This window comes from Chrysochloris asiatica, unplaced genomic scaffold (assembly GCF_000296735.1).
Source record: "Chrysochloris asiatica unplaced genomic scaffold, ChrAsi1.0 scaffold00147, whole genome shotgun sequence".
NCBI lineage: Eukaryota > Metazoa > Chordata > Mammalia > Afrosoricida > Chrysochloridae > Chrysochloris > Chrysochloris asiatica.
This window is the reverse complement of record NW_006408665.1, coordinates 4,311,147-4,335,346: the sequence shown is the minus strand read 5'-3', so window position 1 is coordinate 4,335,346 and position 24,200 is coordinate 4,311,147. Positions and strand designations below refer to the sequence as shown.

The 24,200-nt window shown below is 38.2% G+C and overlaps 1 protein-coding gene across 1 annotated transcript in view; it reads left to right on the top strand.

Moving 5' to 3' along the window:
- Nucleotides 1-24,200, top strand: part of FBN2 (fibrillin 2) — a 393,529-nt gene that overhangs the window by 341,317 nt on the left and 28,012 nt on the right. The window contains exons 46-58 of the mRNA XM_006870689.1: nt 1,729-1,845; nt 3,884-4,012; nt 4,477-4,596; nt 8,205-8,330; nt 8,943-9,095; nt 9,874-9,939; nt 10,253-10,378; nt 11,218-11,337; nt 12,373-12,495; nt 12,960-13,091; nt 19,297-19,422; nt 20,850-21,056; nt 22,002-22,127. Of these exons, the coding sequence (XP_006870751.1) occupies nt 1,729-1,845; nt 3,884-4,012; nt 4,477-4,596; nt 8,205-8,330; nt 8,943-9,095; nt 9,874-9,939; nt 10,253-10,378; nt 11,218-11,337; nt 12,373-12,495; nt 12,960-13,091; nt 19,297-19,422; nt 20,850-21,056; nt 22,002-22,127 (1,671 nt within the window). The remainder of the gene's footprint in view (nt 1-1,728; nt 1,846-3,883; nt 4,013-4,476; nt 4,597-8,204; nt 8,331-8,942; nt 9,096-9,873; nt 9,940-10,252; nt 10,379-11,217; nt 11,338-12,372; nt 12,496-12,959; nt 13,092-19,296; nt 19,423-20,849; nt 21,057-22,001; nt 22,128-24,200) is intronic.

Genomic DNA, 24,200 nt, shown 5'->3' with positions numbered 1-24,200 from the left:
ATGTGAAAATCCAAATTCAAACTCAGTGGGTTGTAGGTAATAGGATTTACGTGCTCTTATTTTTACAAATATTCATTGCCTAGTTACTTAAATCCCTGGAGGTGAGGGCTTCAAATAGTAGTAAAGATACTAGCTATATAAATAATTAAGTTCTACAGATTTCACTACTACAGCACTAATTTCCTTTGTGACATTCCCCTATACAACAAGGAACACATAGAGAACTTAGTTGAGCCATTTGCAGCTTAAGATTTTCCCCTTTGACTTTTGCTACGATGATAGGAGAAGGGATAATTGTCCATTGTGGCACTGTGGGTTAATGCATTGGACTGTAAGGTCAGTTGGAACCACAAGGTCAACGGTTCAAGCTCACCAGCCGCTCCTCAAAAACCCTATACGGAGACCCTATGAGTTGGAACCAACTCTGTGGCACTTAAGAACAACATTGGTGGAGGAGTCCTGCTATAGGGCTGTTGGATAAGCACTGTCCCACTAACCATGAGGTCAGCAGTTCAAACCCATCATCCACTCCTTGGAAACCTTATACAGACAGGGTCGCTATGAGTCGAAACCAACTTGAAGGCACGTACCAACAACAAATATGTTTGTTGGAAGGGAAACAGCATCTGACTCTGTTTATGTGAATTTTCTAAGAATGCCTGTTTGTACATGCTTTTCTTATCTACATTCTCTGAGATGGAGTATAATTTGTGAAAAAAAACAAAACAAAAAAATCAGAAATTTATGGTACTGAAATTCACATGTAGAAAATCTACCCAAATCATAACAATTCTTCATGATAAAAGTCAGTCAAATGTTTTGATAACACCTCTCTTAAACTGTGCTTCCTTTCTAAGGAATGCTGTTGTTGTTGTTAAGAGCCATCGAGTCAGTTCCGACCCATAGCGACCCTGTATAGGGTTTCCAAGGAGCAGCTGGTGAGCTTGAACCACCGACCTTGCAGTTCAAACAGCTTTACAGTCTGGTGCGTTAACCCACAGCACCACAATTTTGACCCCGCTGTATAGTTTTCAGCAACCTGCAAATTTTAGTTTGTCTGCTCTCTCATATATTTTAAATATTTTCTAAAGTATTTTAGAAGGCTAATAATATTGAGTTCTAATAAACTTCTCATTTAGAGTCTTCTAAGTCCTGGCACTGTAGGATAAGCACAGGACCACAAGGTCTTTTTGAACTATAAAGTCATCGGTACAGACTCGTCAGTCGCTTCTCAGAAACCCTGTACAGAGAGTCACTTTTATAAGTCAGAACCGACTCAGAAGTACTTAACAATACCAAGTCATAACACTAAGAAAATTAGAATTTATCTTTGTTTTGCTAATCAAATTGATGGAGGTAAATTTCTAAAGGAGTGTCTATAGTGATTAATAGCAAAAAAAAATGGTTTTAGTGTTTCAGAAGATGGGTTTTCTTACGGTGGGCAAGTGATCATGTTCATTAAAATATCTCCTTCTAAGGTGATACTTATTAGCCTAGTTCTGCATACCGTTTCGTGCATGACTAAGTAACTTGTACTTATAATTGTTTTATTTGAATTTTTAGGTAACTCATAATTATTGTCCTCAAATAAAAGTGAATTTCTAGAATTCCACAAGACAAATCTAGTATCAATGCTAAAAAAAAAACAACAACAATAATATGTATATAAACAGTTAACATAGACTTGAGTTTCTGATTTAATTCCTTTGAGCCAATGTGTCTTTACAGATGTTGACGAGTGTGAGAGGCATCCATGTGGAAATGGAACTTGTAAAAACACCGTTGGATCCTATAACTGTCTTTGCTACCCTGGGTTTGAACTCACTCATAATAATGATTGCCTGGGTAAGTAATTCAGTCAGTTCTGGGTTGCTCTATTTTATGTTCACACAATAAAACAGTCAAACTGAAAAACAAAAGATACATTTCTCAGTAAACTTAAAAACTGCTTTACAATATTGTTTTAAATTATTTCACTTGTATTATATATTTTATTATGAAATTTGCAAGTGTATGACAAAAGGTATGCTATATAGATGTTGTTGTTGCTAGGTGCAATTGAGTTGGTACCAATTCATTGTGACCCTATGCACAACAGAATGAAACACTTCCACTCCCAAGCCAATTTCACTTGAGCCCATTGATGCTGCCACTTTGCCAATCCGTTTCGCTGGGGGTCTTCCTCTTTTTCTCTGACCCTCCACCTTACCAAACATGATATCCTTCTCCAGGGACTGGTCCCTCCTGACAATATGTCTGAAGTATGAGAGATGAAGTTTAGCCTTCCTGGCCTCCAACAAGCAAACTCTAGCTGCACTTCTTCCAACACAGACCTGTTTGTTCTTTTGGCAGCCCATGGTACTTTTAATATATAGATAGCATTGAGTAATTAAAGCCAGGGCTCTTGGTGTGGCACTGGAGGATGAGCCACTGGACTGCAAACCACAAGGTTGGGGGGTCAGACTCACCAGCTGCTCCTCTGAAATGCTATACATGGTTGCTGTGAGTCAGGACCGACTTAATAGCAATTAACAGCTACAATTAAAGTCATAGTATTAGACTAAATGCTCACAAAAATAGTTTGCTATATTCAACGCTTTTGTTAATTAATTCAGTTGAAAAGATGTGTCAGATTATAGTTATTTTATTGGGGCTACTTTGTGATTCAGGGTATTTTTCCTTCTTAGATGGCATCAAAGGTAGATCAGTCTTTGTTTCAGTGATATTTACAAACATCTCATGTAGATTTATTTTTGTTTTATATTCAAATAATACTGGAAGTTTACAACTTATGAATGTGTTGTCTTGGAAATTCATATTAAATTAGATTTTGGAGCCAGGGGTGACTTTTTCCACAAAAACATTGCATGGTGAGATTTCCAAGTCAGTGCTCAGAAACCTATTTGTAAATTTGCATAGGAAAATAACACTGTCTCCGAATCATTCAAGGTTTTAACCTTTGCCCCACACTAACATACACATGATTGAAATGAGAATGAATGCGACGGGTTCCTGAAGTTCATAGAGAACATCATAAGAGAGGTGAAACAAGTGCACAGTTATTTCTTGTTTGCCAAGGTGCCAGGCACTTTGCTAGATGCTTTACAGTTTTAATTTCTTTTAGTGTATGTGATTCAGTGACTCACATGAAAGTAAATCAGATTTTCAACCACTGTGGGTCCTTTATAGCCACTCTATCTTCAAGTTTAATCCAACAGGTGTGCTTCCCAGTACATTCTTTATGCTTCACAGTTCTGTAGATGTGAAAAATGTTCAGTTGGACATTTTATTCTACCATCACCTTGTTGGCTGTTGTCTCTCAGATGCCTTGTATAGTCAGATACAAATACACCTCTGGTCAAAGTACAGCCTCCATACAACCCAGAAAATTACTCATATATAATTCGCCCTAAACTTAACTGAGCATCTAATCCCCTTTGTTTTCAAATCTGTACTGTCAGCAAAATATGAATCTAGAACTTTTAAAAGTATAATTGACCCTTCTGTTTTTAATATTTTTGGTTATTTTTTTAATATATTCAGTCTATCTCCAAGTAATCTGCAAACTAGGCAATCACTTTAAATCCCATATTATCCCTTGCCTCTGGGAAAAGATATTTTTTTCAGCTGTAAGGAATGGAAAACATGACCTTACACCATCCACTTTACTTTGTTGCAAATAGATGTTATGTTAATATCAGAAAGGTGTTTGAAAACAGTGGTGTTCTAGGTGCCTTTATTAGTTACATGATCTAAATGTGTTCATGAGGAACTGTCATATAAGTTTTTTGCCAGTGCACACCAATAAACATGTTTTCATGTTGAAAGTTGTGAAGCAATGTCACACAAGAGCACTCTCTGAAAAGCGTCCTCTTATTTACAGATATAGATGAGTGCAGTTCCTTCTTTGGTCAAGTATGCAGAAATGGACGGTGTTTTAATGAAATTGGCTCTTTCAAGTGTTTGTGTAATGAAGGTTATGAACTTACTCCAGATGGCAAAAACTGTATAGGTGAGTAAATAAAAAACAATATTGACTTAAAGAATGAATATGGAGAGGGCGGCTTAGGTTAGTTTTGTTAAATAATAATGAGAATCATCCCATTAGGGATTCATTCACATTTCATTTGGTCATCAGACTATATACCCTAGACAAGGTTTGAGAATAATTTTGGTACAAGGTATACATCATGAGCTAACGTTTGGAATGGTTCACAGGTGTATTTCTACCAAGGACAGAACTTGAGTAGATGCATGTCTCAACAAAAGATGGCAAAGGACACAAATCAAGAAAAGTGACCTTTTGCCAAATGAAAAATATCTAAGATGTAAGAAGAGTGTATCAGGGCAAATATTTGTCTGTGAGGACCCTGCGTATCACAGGCCTTGAATTGAATTCACAGTATTATTATGTGGCAGACAGATAAAGCTATGCAACATGTTTGAATCATATTATCCTCTCTTTTCTCTTGAAAGATACAAATGAGTGTGTGGCTCTTCCTGGCTCTTGTTCTCCTGGTACCTGTCAAAATTTGGAAGGATCCTTCAGGTGCATCTGTCCACCAGGGTATGAAGTAAAAAGTGAGAACTGTATCGGTAAGGCTTAACATTTATTATTAAAGCCCACAAGCTGTTCAATGTAATAAAATTTGGTCCAGACTCTATGGGAATCAACTAAATCCCAGCCACTGAAAGTGTGCTGGCCCAAGGAATTGGATCTATATATGCATATAACTGCCACCGTCTGTTTTAGTGAGCCCTCAGAAATGATTTGAACGCGGAGTCGTGGGAATAAAGAATTTAAAAGATGTGGGATTTTTTTCATTAACAGAAATCTTATGCTACTCAAAGAATTTTCAGGGTACTCTAATCCTTTTTCCAAATGTCAACAGAGACTTTCTAATGAGTTTTAAAGCATGTCTACAAAAATTGTAATCTTTGGCCACCAACTTTAAAACCACTGTTAAAGGTGTCTCAGAAATGTGAAGCAGAAAATCTGGACAATGCTATTCAGGCATTTTGCTCTTCTGTGAAGGCCTCATGTCAAAACAGAAAATATTAATCCTTATGTCATAACAGATGGTTTTTTGCTGAAACTCTTCCCATGCACAAAAACACTGAAACCACATCAAAAGAGGGTCCCAGAATTTCCTGGTGGACACAGCGAAGGCACACCTTTTTACAGTTCACTTTATTTCAGTTTTGTACAAATTATTTTTCACTGCCTCATTGAAATTCAGAAGCACCACCATCTCAGTGTGGTTTTTCCAACAGGAAAGGATTGCTATGGGGTTTGCCTTTGAATTCTCACATAATTTGTTATGTTCATGTAAAAAAAAAAAAATTCTACCCTCCTTGGCCAGATTCCACCTAAACGTGTAGGTTTACCTCTGTTCAAATTTGAGAGTTGGAGTTATATAGACAGGTCTCAGGGAAACTGTTTACATCTTACAATTTTAATTAGTTTTCAGGCAATATAGTTAAATATACCTAGACATTCAGACTTGATCACAGGATTTTTTCCATGTCTGATTTGCCAAGTTTATATTATAAAGTTGTGTAGTGGTTTTATAATTGAAAAACTAATTAAAAAATCATACTAGATTCATCTTAGAAAGTTTCTTTAAAAGTTTAAAGCTCTACATTTTATTTTCTCTGTGTTTACTCTTGATGCCTTGTTGTCACCATGATCCATCCCTTTAAGGAGCAAAAATAACAGGGGTGCATTAGTCTCAAAGAAGGAAATAGAAATACATACAAGGACCTTCAAAAGTTCTTGGAAGAATTCCATCTCTTTTAATTCAATTTTTCCATTAAATTTTTTGAAACTCCTCATATGCTTCTTTGGATCAGATATACTCAGCTGTGTTTTGTTTTCTTAGTGAATCAATCTATGGACTTATTTATGTTTTAGTGAATTTCAAATTATTTCCCTTACCATTGTTCAGCAGTACCATTATTTTTGCTCTTCAAGTTACTTTTTAATTAACTTCACCTAGAATCTCATCTACCAGTTTTTCTCAGATGAAATGCTTCCTCACATGGCACATTTACTCATAAGCTTATATATGTATTTGGGTACATACACACACACAACTTCATCACTACATACAGTGGACATTACAGTGAATACTTGGCACCTTTCTTGGTGCTGAAAATATAAAATTCCAGTCTCTGACTTCAGGTCAAACTTCCTACCGAATGGAAGAGACTTATTTGTGTCTAGCATGTTTTGGAAAGATGTCTTTTCAGCACAGTGAAACACTGTAATGGAGATATGTTTAGAATATGAGAACACAGTAGAAGGCAGTGAATGAGGAGTATAGTCTTGAGAGGGTGGCATGTCAAGAAACTCATCACAATAGGTCCGTGACATTCTACGTGACACTCCAGTTGGCACATTGGTTAGTACTGAGCTGCTAACTGAAAGGTTGCTGTTCTAGCTGTTTCCTAGGAGGAAGAGGTGGCAATCTACTTCTGTAAAGACTGCTGGTCGGTTCCGACTCACAGCGACCCTGCACAGGGTTTCCGAGGCTGTAAATCTTTACAGGAGCAGAACGCCTCATCTTTCTGCTGCGGAACAGCTGGTAGTTTCGAACTGCTGACCTTGCAGTTTGCAGCCCGATTCATAACCAGTACGCTACCAGAGCTAGCTTTGGAAACCCTATAGGGCAGTTCCACTCTGCCCTAGAGTCAGAATCAACAACAAGGGGTTTAGGTGGCTCTTAAATGATGGATATAAATTTACCAGTCAGAGGAAAGGGAACAGAGGAGGAGACCATTGGAAACACAGGAAACATGAGCAGGCCGTGGGGTGCTGAATGGACTGCGGGTCGTGTGGAGCCCTTGCAGGGGTTTTCAGAAGCAATGTGGTATGGCTCATTAAACAAAATCATGCAGGTATAAATTGAGAAGGTAGTAAACTTCTGACACTGCCCAAAGCTGTGGGTGCAGCAGTGAACTAGACAACCCAACATGCCCGGTCCTCTTAGAGATTTACTTCTAATACGCGTGCAATTCTATGGTTAAAAAGACTATATGAGGGAGCTTCAAAAAGGCCCCTGGAAAAATTCCAATCTAATTCCATTTTCCATGCACTTTTTGAAGCCTCTTATAAAACCTAATATGGTTTTTTCCCCCCGTTAGGACACAACCCTTTGCATAAGTATTTTCCATGGAAAGAAATGGTTAAAAATCATTGGTTCTGAATCCTTATACAAATTCCAAGGCACCATTTTGAGGTGTGAGGAAAGGGGATGCTGAGATTCTCAAAATATGTCCCAGTCTTCCACCTTCCACAGGCCCAGGTTTTGAAATATGACAGTTATAATCAGATGTGAGTTTTAGAAAGATGATTCTGGTAGGATGCCAAAAGAAGAAAAGGGAGATGCAGAAGTCATTTTAGAAGACTGAGCAACTCAGGTGACAATTCTAGGTGTTGAATGCACTGTGGAAATAGAATGGACAGGTTATGTGGCTCCTTGCATATGAAAGTTAAGGGGAAGGGCAAATAAGGAAGACTCCAGGGCCCCAACTTCAGGTTCAGAGAGGGGCATAGGGAAGGGGGTGAACCAGAAGTCATGTCGATGCTGCAATATTTGTGAGATGTGGAGCTGGTCCTGTTCGCTAGCTACATGGATGTATGTTGATACAGATCCATCTCGGAGAATAGAAGACAGAGTGAGAGTCTTAGCATATGGTACTGGTTAAAGGTGAATAGTGGCTATTGCTGTGTTGCTGTAGGATCAGCACTGGACTGCAAACCACAAGGTTATCAGTTCAAACCTACCAGCTGATCCTCTGAAACCCTGTACTGGGTCACTACAAGTCAGAACCGACTCCACGGCACTTCAAGACAACAACAATAAAAATAAAATAATCTCTGAATTTTGAAGCAGTAATAGTTTATTTCTAAAGAATGTTAGACATATACCTTAATGCAGTCTGTTGTTTTATATTAAATATGTATCTATCTTTTGGCTTAATGTATTTCATAATTTAACAACAACAACAAAAAAACCCACTATCGTCTAGTTGATTCTGACTCATACCTACCCTATAGGACGAAACTCCCCCATAGGATTTCCAATTTTTAAATTGTTATGGAAACAGTCTAACACATCTTTCTCCTGCAGAGCGACTTTATCATATACTGAATAATTTATTGATTTGATTAAATTAATACATGCTCCTGCTTTCTGCAGATATAAATGAATGTGATGAGGATCCCAACATCTGTCTTTTTGGTTCCTGCACCAATACTCCAGGGGGCTTCCAGTGCATCTGCCCACCTGGTTTTGTATTATCCGATAATGGACGGAGATGCTTTGGTGAGCTTTGGAATGCTGATCCTTTCTCATTGTTGGTCCTTAGTAATTGCAAAGCTGGGTAGGAAACCATCATGCTGTGGTAAATATATCACCTGTAAGTTTAAAATAGAGGTCTCAAATCTGTATGCCCTGGACATTTTTTAAAGGTTCTTTAAATTATTAGCACTGTCTTAACAATTTTTAATTTTTTTATATTAAAAGAAAAATTGTGGCCCTGATTTGCCATTTTCATTTTGTTGCTGACATTGCTTTTATTTCATACATTAGTATATGGTATACTTTTAGGGATTATTGCAAGTTTTGTTTTCTTTAAACTGTAATGTAACAATGAAGAAAGAAATCATTGTTATTTTTAGTCTGGCCTCTCAGATTTTCCAAGCCCATTGTAAAAATTATTCTTAAACATTTTAAGTTGTCAAATTTATAGACAGGTCAGTTTAAGTTGGCAAGTGAAATCAACAAGTGAGGATTCCCAGACCTCTTTTAACAGCTCGTTCATGTCATGTTCTGCCCAGGAGAAGATTTCTATTAGAAACATTGAGCTAGATTCCAATTATTTCGTTGTCTTAAATCATCTGTAAGGAGCCCTGCAATGTGTGCTTTCTTGACCAGATACCCGCCAGAGCTTCTGCTTCACAAATTTTGAAAATGGAAAGTGTTCTGTGCCCAAAGCTTTCAACACAACCAAAGCAAAATGCTGCTGTAGTAAAATGCCAGGAGAGGGCTGGGGTGACCCCTGCGAGCTGTGCCCCAAAGATGATGAAGGTACGAACAGTGTTTGAAGGGTTTCCAGTAGTTGGTTTGGGCATGTTCTTTAGGAATAGTTTGAGTATGAATGAATCCCCTCATGTATAAGAAGTTTTGATGGTTCGGTGAGCAGCCTACTTTGAGGAACTTTTTCAGTTTTTGTATACAACATGTGTAAGTGCAGGTAGAGTTATCCTAGGACTTGAATTTTCCTCCAAGCTTGTTATTACTTGCTTTCATAAATATAAAGTTGACAGGTGCAGGGCAGGAGGTACAAGGAGAAGATGAAAATTTTGTTCCACATTGCTATAGGAGTCCCACATGGGTATTACATCACAGGCTGTGACTCTCCTAACATTACATATGATTTCTACGAAGCTGACTCCACACAGGGACGGTTTGGGGGGAAGGTCCTATTGCAGCAGGAAGCAGAGAACACAGGTGAATTGTAGGTTAGATCCTAGCAAGCTCAGCACTGCCTTAGTCTTTAGGTTAGCAGTGGCTACTGTGTCTAATGGGCAGGGGGGTCCAGTCCATCTGGCTGTTCAGTGTTAATTGAGCAAACAGAAAGCAATGGGTGCTGGCAGCAGGTTCAGAGCTGGGAGCGCTCAGGTGGCTTTCTTGAAATGTTCTCAGTGTTAACTGTGAAAAGAAATCAGAAACATGAAGACTCTTGCACCAGACAGATTTGTGGAGGGGCAAGTAGTTTAATACAATTTAATGTATATTGTGATCAGCTCTTGAACTCTGTGATAGCTTAGACTCTCCATTGATGGCTATGTGTTTTTCTCTGTAGTTGCATTCCAGGATTTGTGTCCATATGGCCATGGAACTGTCCCCAGTCTTCATGATACACGTGAAGGTGGGGTTTGATATTCTCTTTTTCTATTTTCTTATATGAATGAGTTACTATATGGCTATTCTTTAAATCATGCTATTCATACTAAAATATATAGTATATTGTATCATATTATAAATTGTATTATGTACAAATAAATGCAAAATATATTGTAGACCATGTATTATATTTATCATAAGATAGAGCTGTGATATGTGCAATAACAATCCTTTGGTAAAATGTGTTTAAGAAAGGTTAATCTGTGTCACATGATACATACACTATTGGTGTCAGTTTTTGTATGTAGAAGTTCATTCATAGCAATCCTATTTTTTAGATGTCAATGAATGTCTTGAGAGCCCAGGAATTTGTTCCAATGGGCAGTGTATCAACACAGATGGCTCTTTCCGCTGTGAATGCCCCATGGGTTACAACCTTGATTACACAGGCGTGCGCTGTGTAGGTGAGTGTTGCTTCTCTGTTACACAATTTCAAAGATGCATTTATTTTTCATATTCATCAAAAGATATCTCAGATAACCTGGGTGGTGGTGGGATTTACAAAACCAGGATAAATAGCTGGTATCGGCTCTGTCTTTGCCCATCTCATATTTTCAATCCAAACGGACTTCAGCCCAGTCTCTGCTTTCAAACCCATGAACAAATTCTGATGTGACTATTGTCGTTGCTAAGTGCCGTTGAGTCAGTTCTGACTCATAGCAACCCCGTATCGGGTTTCCAAGGAGCAGCTGGTGGTTTTGAACTGCCAACCTTGTGGTTTACAGTCCAGTTCATCATATTATAAATTGTATAATATACAAATAAGTATATAATATGCTGTTCCTACAGCAGCACATGCCCAAATTCACTAGTTGACGGGTAGAGACCAGTTTTACTTTTTGACTCTCCATGCCTACTTTTTTAGCAAAAGGCCACATCCCTTGTCTGGACTTGTAGTCTGCACAACATGCTTGTCTGGGGCTCTGAGCATTGCACACTGGATCCACCAGGCAGAGGAGGGTACAGGAATTAAGTGTGCCCTTCACCAGTCCTGGAAATGTATAAAGTATCTTGTTGTTATGTGCTGTGGAGTCGGTTCCAACTCATAGTGACCCTGTACAGGGTTTCTGAGGCTGTGAATCTTTATGGAAGCAGAAAGCCTCATCTTTCTCCCGTGGAACAGCTGGTAGTTTCAAATTGCTGACCCTGAGGTTCGCAGCCCAATTCGTAACCACTACGCTACCAGAGCTCCTTTAAAGCAAAGCTTCTCCACACATTGTGGCACTTCCTTGTTCTTTTTCAGATACTGATGAGTGTTCAATTGGCAATCCCTGTGGAAATGGTACGTGCACCAATGTGATTGGGAGTTTCGAATGCAATTGCAATGATGGCTTTGAGCCTGGCCCCATGATGAACTGTGAAGGTATGTGATCCTTTCCTTAAAAATGATTCCTTTTTGTTATAAAGGATTTTTTTTATATAAGCATCTCAGTTTTATGTTATCTGTTCTGAGGGCAGTCATAGTCATTATATTTTCCTTTCCTGTCTCTTCTGTATGTTGATTAACTCTGGATTAAACCATTTATGTGCCGTGGAGTCGGTTCCGACTCATAGTGACCTTGTACAGGGTTTCCAAGGCTGTAAATCTTTACGGGAGCAGAAAGCTTCATCTTTCTCCTGCGGAACAGCTGGTAGTTTCGAACTGCTGACCCTGAGGTTCGCAGCCCGATTCGTAACCACTACGCTACCAGAGCTCCTTGGATTAAACCATAGATATTGTGAATATAGTCTAGAATCAGTTATAGTATTCCAAAGAATGTTGCAGCTTTTGGGTGGGTGTGTGTGTGTAGGCAGTTAACATGGGTAGGCTGTCATGCCTGTAGTGGGACATGGCTTGGATTTCAGTTCTGTTTTGTAAGCTGTAGTTGCTATCTTCTTTGATTTTTGTCCCATAGATGCATGGTGCAACCAGCAGTTTGGGCTTAGTTTATGCAAAATTTAGTGTTTCTCCTTCTCTGGCCCTCTCCTTTGCAGTTTTCCCTTCTTACTTTAGCTGCTCTGGTTGACCCCAGGACTCCCTCTCCTGGTTCCTCTAGACAGAAGATTAGAAAGATTTCTATCAGTGATTTAGCTGCAGCTGCTGTCAGGCTAATTAATATAAAAGGGGGAAGAAAAAGTGGAGGGGATTAATTTACTCCTTCCTGGTTCCTTACTCCATTTCAACTTATTAGTGAAAACAGCCTGTTATTTGTTTCGTGTCCAGATTACTCAGATAGTTGTTTTGATATTTTGACCAGAGTTTATAACTACTGTTTGTGTGTCAAACCATAGTCCTTCATATTACCAGAAGCTCTGTTATCACCTGTGACCTCCAAATAAAATCTTTGGTGATTATGTAAACAAATTATTAGAACTCTAGGCTGAGTCTAGAGAAATGCCTGCCTATTTCTTTGACCAGATATCAATGAATGTGCCCAGAACCCACTGTTGTGTGCGTTCCGCTGCATGAACACCTTTGGGTCCTATGAATGCACGTGCCCAGTTGGATATGCCTTAAGGGAAGACCAGAAGATGTGTAAAGGTAAGGTTACTCAAGTTGGAAAATCCAAACTTCACTGCCACCCTTGAAATATATTTTAAGGTTTTTATATTTCTTAGCTGCCTTCTTCTAGAACTTTACAAAAATACAAAAGGGCAGCATCTTGCCAATTAATTTGCCACATCTAGATATCATGACACTTGATGGTTCTTCCAACCAAGTCAAAGACAACATGGGTTGAGAACTTCACCATTATCACACTCTTAGACTCTTACTGAAGCAAAGATTGCCCTTTTCTGAACTCTCTTTATCATTAGGACCAGTGCTTGGAATGCTGATAAATCTGGAAATTAGCCAGCAGCTGAGAAAACCTGGCGTGGGTCCTCTTTTCCTTGTCACATAAATGTATTTCATCTTAAGAATACGATGACTAAAAATATTTAAGCTGTCGCCTGCCTCTGAGAGTTTTCTGTTTTTGTCTTTTTCCCATTAAAAATATTTTACAGATCTAGATGAATGTGCAGAAGGCCTACACGATTGTGAATCTAGAGGCATGATGTGTAAGAATCTGATTGGAACCTTCATGTGCATCTGCCCCCCTGGAATGGCCAGAAAACCTGATGGAGAAGGCTGTGTGGGTAAGACACATATGGAACTAAACACTTAGAAAGATACATCACGTTTAACAGAAAAAATAATTCCAGAGGTAATACTGACATTTGAGGTTACTGGTCTGAAGTGTATTTAACCTAATCTACAAATTAACTGTTTTTACAAAAGGGCAAATTCCTATATGTGTAGTAAAAATTCATTATAAAATGTATAAACGATCCATCAGATTATGATTGAATTTTTGTATATTTTCCTAAACCTATTAGATACTTTTTTCCAAATATACTGCTTTAGTAAATTTAAAAGGAAAAGAAAAAGACTTAAGTGTGCAATGGGTCATTCAAAAGCACTATTCATCTAAAATATGTAAACCTGAAAGTTAACCTAAACTCCTAAATCATATTATAGAGTAATATCTATCCCTCAAATCTAGCACAAAGTAAGCACGTATGGAAGGATGGAAAGAGACATTAATACTCATTCATTTTATTTATTTCTGTTTTTATTTGCACTTATTTGAATGTGTGTGTATATTCATAGCTTGTCTACTTAGTTCTTAGCAGTGTGTTCTAATATTTATGCATGGAAAATTCCTTATTTTTGTAAGTAGCTCAATTGTACACTGTCTTGTCATTGCACTTATGTGTATATTTGAATGGGGGAGGAGGTAGGCATTGTACTTGAGTTAAAAGACTAGATTCTTGGACTTGTATCTGCCATAAGAGAGGGTGACTTCAAAGTAGCTACATTCTCTTTGTGCCTCATTGGTTTCATCTATACAGTGAGAAACTTTGTCCCATAATTTAGGGATGGGAGAAGATACCTGTTCTAGCTCTAATATTCTATGATCCTACGAACTTAACTGTTTAAAGAAAAGACCCAAAGAAGGACTGTCCACTTGTACATTTTCATTTTTAAAAGATGCTACAAAACATGTCATTGTTAGTTGCCATCGAGTCAGCTCCAGTGCGTAGCGACCCTAGGCACAACAGAACAAAACACTGCCTGATCCTGTGCCATCCTTACAGTTGTTATGCTTGAGCTCATTGCTCCTGCCACTGTGCCAATCCATCTCATTAGAAGACTTGCTCTTTTTCACTGACTCTCCACCTTACTGAATATAATGTCGTTCTCCAGGAACTGCTCCCTATGCAAAGAACAAGAAGGAAAGTGTAGCCATCCAGGCTTCTAAGGATCGTTCTGGCTATACTTCTTTCTCATGCAGATTTGTTTGTTCTTCTGGGAGTCTATGGTAGTACTTTAATTGTCATCTCTAACACCATAACTCAAATGCACTCATTCTTCTACGGGTTTCCTTGTTTATCGTCTAACTTTCACATGCATTTGATTATTATTCTATGCCAGACAGCATTATATTTCAGTATAGATCTTGAAATGTTCTTTTTGATGATGAATGTGACACCATTCCTCTTTAATTTTTAGGTCCCAGCCTAGTAAACCACATGATTGTCAGATTCCAAAAGGCCAACACCAGTCCATTTTAGCTTACTAATGCTTAGGATTTCAATCTGTTATGCATTCCATTTCATATAATCCATGTTCCAATTATTAATGGATGTTTGCAGCTGTTTCTCCTCATTTTCAGTTGTACCTCATCCACAAAGGAAGGTCTCAAAAGCCTCACTCCATTCGCTTCAGTACAGTCAACTCTACTTGAGGAGGAAGCTCTTTCCCAGTCGTATTTTGAGGCTGTCCAACCTAAAGGGCTCATCTTGTGGCACAGTATCTGACAATGTTCTGCTGCTGTCCATAAAGTTTCCAGTGACTAAACACTCAGAAATAGTCCCCCTGGCCTTTTTCCTAGTCTGTGAAACCTGTCCACCATGAGTGACCCTGCTGGTATTTAAAGTACTGTGGTATAGTTTCCAGCGTCACAGCAGACAGATGATAAAATCTATCAGTATTGCATCTGTCAATATTAAAAGTCGAGACTTGAATTTTTTTCTTCACTTCTTTCAGCTTGAGAAATGCTGAGCAAGTTCTTCCCTTTTAGTTTTCTAACTCCAGGTCTTTGCACATTTCCTTAGAATACATATTGACTTCGTCTTCTTGAGCTGCCCTTTGAAATGTTCAGCTAAGCTTTTTTCTCATTTATTGCATCCACTTCTCTTAGCTTCTCTATGCTCAAAAGCAAGTTTCAGAGTCTCTTCTGGCATCCATTTTGGTCCTTTCTTTCCTTCCTGCCCTTTTAATGATCTTGGTTTTCTTCATGTATTTTGTTCTTGATGTCTTCCCCGAATTCTTCTGGCTTTCAGTCATTAGTGTCTAATGCATCACATTTGTTCTTTAGATGGTCTCTCAATTCATGCGGAATATATCCAGTATCATATTTTGGATCTCGTGGACTTAAATTTTCTTCAGCTATTAGGCAGAACTTGCATATGAGTCGTTCATGATCTTTTAAACAGTTTGCCCCCGGCCTTGTTTTGGTTGATGATACGGAGCTTTTCCAGCATCTCTTCCCACAGTTGTAGTCAGTTTGATTCCTGTGTCTGTATTAAATCTGGTGAAGTCCATGCATATAGTCATCTTTTATGATGTTTTAAATATATATGTGCAATAAATACATTATTGGCCTTGCAAAATTCTATCATGTATTCTCTGGCATAATTTTTAATAGGCCATATTTTCCAACTACTGATCCTTCCTCTTAATAGTTCCAATCACCAGTAGTTATCACTACATCTTTATTGCATGTTTGATTAATTTCAAACTAAAGAAGTTGGTTGAATTCTTTAATATTTTCATCAGTAGCTTTAGTGTTATTGAGTAAAATTGAATAATAGTGGTATTAACTGGTCTTCCTTTTAGGTTAATGGATATTGTCCTATCAGAGACAGCATTGTACTTCAAGATAGATCTTGATATATGCTCTTTTTGATGATGAATGTGATGTCATGTCCATTTTTCATTCCCAGAATAGTAAACCACATGATTGTCAGATTCAAAATGATCAGGACCAGTCTGTTTCAGCTAAACTAATGCATAGGATGGACTCCTGGTGTGGTGCTATAAGATAAGCACTGGGCTGCTAACCACAAGGTTGGCAGTTCAAACCCACCAGCTGCTCCTTGGAAACCCTATACAGGGTTACTATGAGTTGGAACCAAGTTGACTGTACTTAGGAACAACAACAATGCATAGAACACCAATCTTTATGCCTTTGATTTCATTTTTGACAACTTCCAATTTTCCTAAATTCATAACTTTCATACGTTCAGTGTTCCATTTATTAATGGATATTTACAGTTGTTTCTCCTCATTTTGAGTTGTGCCCCATCTGCAAATGAAAGTCCTGAAAGCTTTGCTCCATTCACATCATTATGGGCAAGTGTACTTTGAGGAGACCGCTCTTCCCTAGTTGGTATTTTCAGTGCCCTCCAATCTGACAATATTCTGGTGCTATTCAAAAGGTTTTCAATGGGTATCCATTCAGAAGTAATCCACCTCTCCTTCTTCCTGGACTATTTTAGTCTGGAAAGTCTGCTGAAACCTACCTGTCCACTTTGAGAGACCAGTGGCATAGCTTTCAGCATCACAGCAACATGCAAGCCACCACAACGAGACACTTCACACCCACTACGATGTCTGTTATCAAAGAATGAAAATAACAAGTGAAAAAATAACTGGTGAAGATGTGGAGAAATTGGAATCCAATTATAAATTGGTGCAACCCTGTGGCACACAGTGTGGCAGTTCCTCAAAGGCTAAATTTAGAAGCATCGATTGTTGTTAAGTGCCATCAAGTCAGTTCTGACTCATAGTGACCCTGTATAGCATTTCCAAGGAGCAACTGGTGGGTTTGAACTGCTGACTTTTTGGTTCACAGTCCAATGCTGATCTACATCAGCACAAATGACCCAGTAATTCTGGGGTTTGGGGCGTGCTGTTGTTTTGTTAAGTGCTGTAGTGTTAGTTACAACTCTTAGTAACCCCGTCTAAGGTTTCTGAGGTTGTAAATCTTTGTGGAAGCAGTTATGTCTCAGATCTTTCTCCTGCTTTTAGGTATATGTCTATCCAAAAGAATTTCAAGCAGGGTCTCAGATACAGGTACATCAGATCCATAGTAGCATTATTCACAGTAGCCAAAAGGTGGAAAACACCCCAGGTGTACTTGAACAGATGAATGAATAAACAAAACGTGGTTATATATACACACAGTAGAGTATTACTCAGCCGTAATATGTGCTACAACCCGATGAACCTTGAAAATGATGCTAAGTAAAATAAGCCAAAACAAAACAAATAGTGTATGGTGGTGTTTGTATGGAATACCTAGAATAGGCAAATTCATAGGAAGAGTGGATTAGGGAGTTATGGTACTGCTTAAAGTATACTGTGTTTCTATTGGAATGATGATAAAATTTTGGAAGTAATAGTGATAGTTACACAAGTTGTGAATACAATGTATACCACTGAATTATCCACTTTAATTGACGTGACACATTTTATGCTATCTATATTTTACTATGGGAGTCCTGGTGTGGTGCTGTGGGCTAATGCGCTGGACTTTAAAATCCGTTTGCATTGCAAGGTCAGTGGTTCAAGCCCACCAGTTGCTCCTTGGAAATCCTATACAGGGTCTCTATGGGTTGGAACCAACTCGATGGCACTTAACAACAACAACGTATTTTACCACAATAAATGTTCTTTAAAAAACTGTTTAGTGGTTACTACTAAACGAAGGAGGCCTGGTGTGGCGTTGTGGGCTAATGTGTCGTCAGACTGCAAAGTCATTTGAACTGAGCGGTTGGTGGTTCAAGCTCACCAGCTGCTCCTTGGAAACCCTATACAGGGTTGCTATGGGTCGGAATCAACTCGACGGCACTTAACAACAACAATAACTAAAAGGAGTCCTGGTGTGGTGCTGTGTGTTAATGCTCTGGACTGCAAAGTCAGTTTGAACCTCAAGACTGGTGGTTTAGGCTTACAGCTGCTCACCGGAAACCCTATCCAGGGTTGCTATGGGTCAGAACTGACTCAATGGTACTTAACAACAACAACTAAAAGAATAGAAAGTGAATGTATAATTTCCAAACATGAACCAGGGCAGGAGGGGATCACAGAAAATTATCTAAGAAAACTCAAGAGATAGGGGAAATAACAGAGTAATCATAACACAGTATAAATAGGTGAGAAACCAAGCATCAGTAATCATAAAAAAATAGTTTAAATTGCTGGGTAAAAGATAAACGTATTTTTATCTTGGTTAAATGTAGCTGTGTGGAGTTTTTTTGTTGTTGTTTTTTCTATATATATAAGAATTGCACCTAAATCAAAATATGAAATAGTTTGAAAGAATTAGAAAAAGAGACCCATGGCAAATGTTAATTGAAAGAAAGCATATGTAGCAAAGTAAATGTCAATGAAATTAAAGGGTAAAAAAATTTTAAGTAGAAAGATATATGGAACAGTGTGTCAAAGAGATATGATTGTCATACATGTTGCTATGCACTCAACAAAGTAGCTTCAAAATATAACACAAAAAACTTTATACAATATGAAATATAATAAGTAGGACTACATAGAGTTTACTTGAAACATGTTTGGTCTAATAAGAGTTACTTATGACCAAGTAAAGGAGCAGTGGAGTCCTGGTAATAGGGTATTGTAGGAAAAGCACAGGACTGCAAACTGCAAGGTCAGTGATTCAAACCCACCAGTCACTCTTCAGAAACACTCTATACAGGACTGTTATGAATCAGAACCGACGACATCATTTAACAACAACAAAGGAGTAATACTATCCAAATTCCCCCTCCCGTTAAATGCGCTCTGCATACCACAGTTGCTCCTATAACTCCTTTACACAGAGCTTGCCTAGGAGCTGGTCCGTTATCCCTGGCTTTTGTGTAGTTTTTACCCTGTACCTACTACCCCAGCCTCTCTCCACATCACAAATGGACATCCCCTTCCCCAAAGTCAGCTCCCTTCACATATGGCCTCTAAGGGCAGATCTACCCTTTGTAAGGTCCGTTTTCCAGTTCTTTATCAAGCACCATGCCTTCCACACAGAACAGAGAGAAAGAGAGAGACTATGGTTAGAAAGAATCCACCTGGAATGCTGAGGTCAATTTAAAAATAAATCTGTATTCACATGTTTTTATCCCATCTCAATCATATTTTGGTGAAGATGTTTTAAATAAGATTATCATCTATTAAAAGATAATTCGTGGACTATAATTTTACAATCTGCCCATTTTTTGAAAGATGAAAATGAATGCAGGACCAAGCCCGGAATCTGTGAAAATGGGCGCTGTGCTAACATCATTGGAAGCTATAGGTGTGAGTGTAATGAAGGATTCCAACTGAGTCCCTCGGGCACCGAATGTCTTGGTAAGTAGACGCATTTTACTTAAGAAATTAAACATCTGTTTTATGATATCACAGAAAAGCTCTCACATATATATCATCTTCTTCTGGAAAGGTCCCCTAATCTGAGTAATTCTCATACCTCTTCCTAAGGGACACATCCGCTAAAATGACGTATTGAATATTAGTGTGTGTCATGTGCATACCTCTGTGTAATGTAAATAATGATCTCAAGTAGCCTTTCCAAAATTAAAACTAATTAAACCTGATGGAAAATGTGACTTTAAAACTGAGTCAATAAAACTTGCATCGGGATGATTTAATTCTAAAAGAAAATATTTTCGGTGTGAGGTAAGCTCTGTTGATATTAATGCAAAATAAATGCAATATTTTTTTTAAAAATGCAATGAAGACTGGCTTTCTCTAATTGAAAATCTCACTAATGAATTTCTTGTACAAAATACAAATCTCAGACACTGCATTATATTTTAATTCATTCATATTTAAAATTCATGTTGTATAAACCATCTTAGTTCTGAGCAAGTATACAATTATAGACTAGTAAAACTTAAGGTAAATAAATATCAGAACATTTCTCAGATTGTTAGACTTATCCCTTGATTTGACATAAAAGATGATGTTTCAAATATATTCAGTGGCATTTTTTTCTTTTGTTTTTTTCCAGAATGACATCTCCTTAAAATCCTAGGAAAATTTTAGTCAAGGAAACAAATTTTATTATTGTCTTAAATCTAGACCTTTACTAATTACCTTGTAGGCAATAAAAAAAAGGTAACCTACGTAGGAAGTGTACTTTTGTATTCATATTACTAAGTTCTGCTATTATGCCTGATCGGAGAAACTACTTTATTTTATTAAAGGGATGCTTGCTTAGTATAATGTTTAAACCAGCTCTTAAATTTAGAAAGTAGAAGAGCCTATGTTGAACATCTACCTAGAATTTCCTTTTTAAAAGATAAATCTGTGTACTCATTTTCTTATTTAAAAGGAAACATATAATTTGGTTTTTCTTTTATTTGAATTCTATAGGGTTGTAGTTTTACTATCACTTAGCTGCTTGCTGATGGTTGAACAAAACACAATGTATATAGTACAGTATCACTGTTTCTCAAATCTAGTAAGCTATACTTATAGTGAAAGGAGTCTGGTGTGGTGTTCTAGTCAGCAGTTCAAACTCACCCGTCACTCCTAGTAAACTCTGTACAGCACTGTTGATCTGAGTCCTTATAGACTGACGGATTTAACAATAGTGAAAAAAGTTTTATGAGCTCACCTCCATCAAGACTTTTATCATCATTGAGCTATCTTAAGTGGCATGTCTGTTCGTAGGTGAGAAGCATTTTAAATTGTTACTAAGAAGGAAAGTCTAGACTATCCTATTTAAATCAGTTCCATGGTATTTACGCTTATTTTCTACTTTGTCATTTCAGACAATCGACAGGGACTGTGCTTTGCGGAGGTATTACAGACTATGTGTCAAATGGCATCCAGCAGCCGCAATCTTGTCACCAAGTCAGAATGCTGCTGTGATGGTGGGCGAGGCTGGGGCCATCAATGTGAGCTTTGTCCACTTCCAGGAACTGCCCAGTACAAAAAAATATGCCCTCATGGCCCAGGATATACCACTGACGGAAGAGGTAAGGAACCGAGGAGATTCAGGCATACTTTCAATTTAATGAATTTAATTCAGAGTATTTATAAAGGAAAAGTGGAAAATAATGAAATAATAATAATAACAGCTGCAGTATCCTATCAGAGTGGCTAATAGTGTGTGTGCATTTGTGCATTTATAGAAAATCTGTTTGGCGACTGTTAAATTTCACTAGACTTCATCATCATATGAACCTGTGAGATAGAATTTATTCCTATTCCCATTTTAACAGATGAGGAAATGAAGTGCACAGCTAAGATTGCCCAAGGTCACACTATTTTTAAGGTACAAGAGTGAAGAAAATCTTTATGATGTTACAAACCAAGTTTGTGACCCCCAAACTATACTTGCTTTATTTAAATAAACAGTGTTTGAATGTGCACATCAGCTCATCTGTTTGCAACATATTTGAGTTAGCATGTCTCATAACTGACTACTAGGTTTTCAGTTTTTTGCACAACCAAATAAAATACAAATTGTCTTGAAAAGTACCAATTTCTTCCATTACAAATTCTGCCCCCTACTATGCATGATTATTTTGCTAATGAAATCTTTTCTTCAGAGTGCAAATTGCTACAAGAGTGAAATTGAGGACAATCTATGTGAAACTATCACAAGTGTTAAATTAACTGAACTTCAAAAAATAGCTTTCTATATCTCAAAAATAATCATACATAGGTTGCAAAATTAGTCTTAAACACAGCTTTCAGCATAACCTTCCTTTGCTTATTTTCTCCCATCACCGCATTTTATTTTTCTTTCCCTTCCATGCTGGCTCTTCTTCCAAATGATGAAAGGGACCACACACCCCCATCACTATTACAAATGTTGGTGTTTCATCAGCTCATTTCAGTTACTTAATTTCTCTTAGTTACTAAGCAGTTTTACCACAGAAATGTATACACTTGCATTTGCTTTTCTTGATCCACAGATATCGATGAATGTAAAGTCATGCCAAACCTCTGCACAAATGGTCAGTGCATCAACACCATGGGCTCATTCCGCTGCTTCTGCAAGGTTGGCTACACCACAGATCTCAGTGGCACCTCTTGTGTTGGTAAGACGAGGCACCTCAACATCTGGGGACTTAGCCATTGTTTCCTACAAGTCACTTTGTTGTTGTTAAGTGCCGTCGAGTCAGTTCAGACCCATAGTGACCCTGTATAGGGTTTCCAAGGAACAACTGGTGAGCTTGAACCACCGACCTTGTGGTTCAAACTGACTTTGCAGCCCAGCTCATTAACTCCACAGCACCACACCAGAAGTCCTACAAGTCACTTACTATTTGTCAAAACCAATCCACTGCCTTTAAGTGGATTTCTGACTCATAATGACTCTGCATTGGGTTTCTGAGGCTGCAAATCTTTACTGGAGCAGAAAGCCTCATCTTTTCTCTCAGGGAGCAACGGGTGGATTTGAACTACTGACCTTTTGGATAGCAGTGCAGCACTTATCCTACAGCACCACCAGGGTTCTTTTTTCCACAGAGCAGCTTAGTGGGCTTGAACTGCTGACCGTCCAGTTTAACAGTCCAATGTTTATCCTGTAGTACATAGTAGAGTAGCTTTATTAGAAAACTTTGGAAGGTACGTTTTATTAAAATGATGAAATCCCTCTCAATAATGTGGTTCTGAGCGACAGTGTAGTTGTTCCTTGTCCAATATTGTGGGAAACAGACTGTTTAATTCATTTAAAAAAAAAAAAAAAAAAAGTCTCTTCAGTCAGAGAAACTTTCCTAAAAATTATAAACATAGACTTTTTAAATTTTTATGTTTTAACATAAAAGATATAATTTGACATCTTTTTTCATGACTTTTCTGTATGTGTGGTTGCACATGTAGTATTGCATTTTGTTGTCCATCTTCACCGTTTCCTTTTTTGGTCTAGTAGTGGTGGTGACTGTACACCGAGGAGTTGGTTCAACTCATAGCATCCGTGTCTAGGGTTTCTGAGGCTGTAGATGTTTATGGAAGTAGAAAGCCTCATCTTTCTCCTGTGGAGCTACTGGTACAATCAAACTGCTGACCCTGCAGTAATCAGCCCAGTTCATAATCCACTCCACTGTCAGGGCTCATGTTGTTGTTGTTAAGTGCTGTCGTGCGGTTCCAACTCATAATGATGCTGAGGGTTTCCAAGGAGCAGCTGGTGAGCTTGAACCACTGACCTTACAGTTCAAACCAACCTTGCAGTCCAGTGCATTAAGCCACAGTACCACACCAGGGTTCCTAAAGCATGCTAATTAAGCATCATTGAAAATTTACATTTGCAAAGTCATCTTTGTATAAAATTCATCTAAATTTATACAGTTTCCTTTCTGTCTCACACATCCCATTCTATGACAGTCTGAAGTCTTTCCAGGGCATCTAACTTTTCTTTTTTCCCCTATTAGATTAGCTTATGTGATACTGTTAGCTTACATAGTTTAAAGGATATGTACATCTGACATAAAGTGGTAAAGAACAACCAGGTTGACTCTTTGGTAACGTACAACTCAGTGAATTCTAAAGGCTTGGGAGGAATGGAGAGTGAGCTTTTAGCATTATGTTGGCATCGGTTGAGTTGATCTGCTTCACAGGGGATATGGAGATTGCTATCAGTACTAGCAGAAAAGAGAACATTCAAATGAGAAATTTAGGAGGTCTTAGGTTGGTGTGGCATTATAGGACAAGCAGTGGACTACTACTAACTGCAAGGAGTCCTAGTGTGATGCTGTTGGATAAGCACTGGACTGCTAATTGCAAAGTCTACAGTTCAAACCCACCAACCATTCCTCAGAAACTCTGCACAGGATCTCTGAGTCTGAACCAACTCAATGGCACTTAACAACAAAGGGCTTCCTTAAAAGGCTTAGGCAGGAGGTAGAGAAACTGCAAGGGATGAGATACTGTATGCTTGGGCCGCTAACCAACTCTGGACCAAAAGAAAAGAAAAGTTCTTGTTGCTAGGTGCCATGAAGTAGGATCTGACTCCTAGTGACCCTGTAGACAACGGAACAAAACACTGCCAGTCTTGCACCATCCTCACAATTTGAGTGTGTTCCAACCTAGGAGACTGATCTTCCAGGACTATATTACATTGTGTTCCGCTGTTATCCATAAAGCTCTCAGTAGCTTTTTTTTTTTTTTTTTTT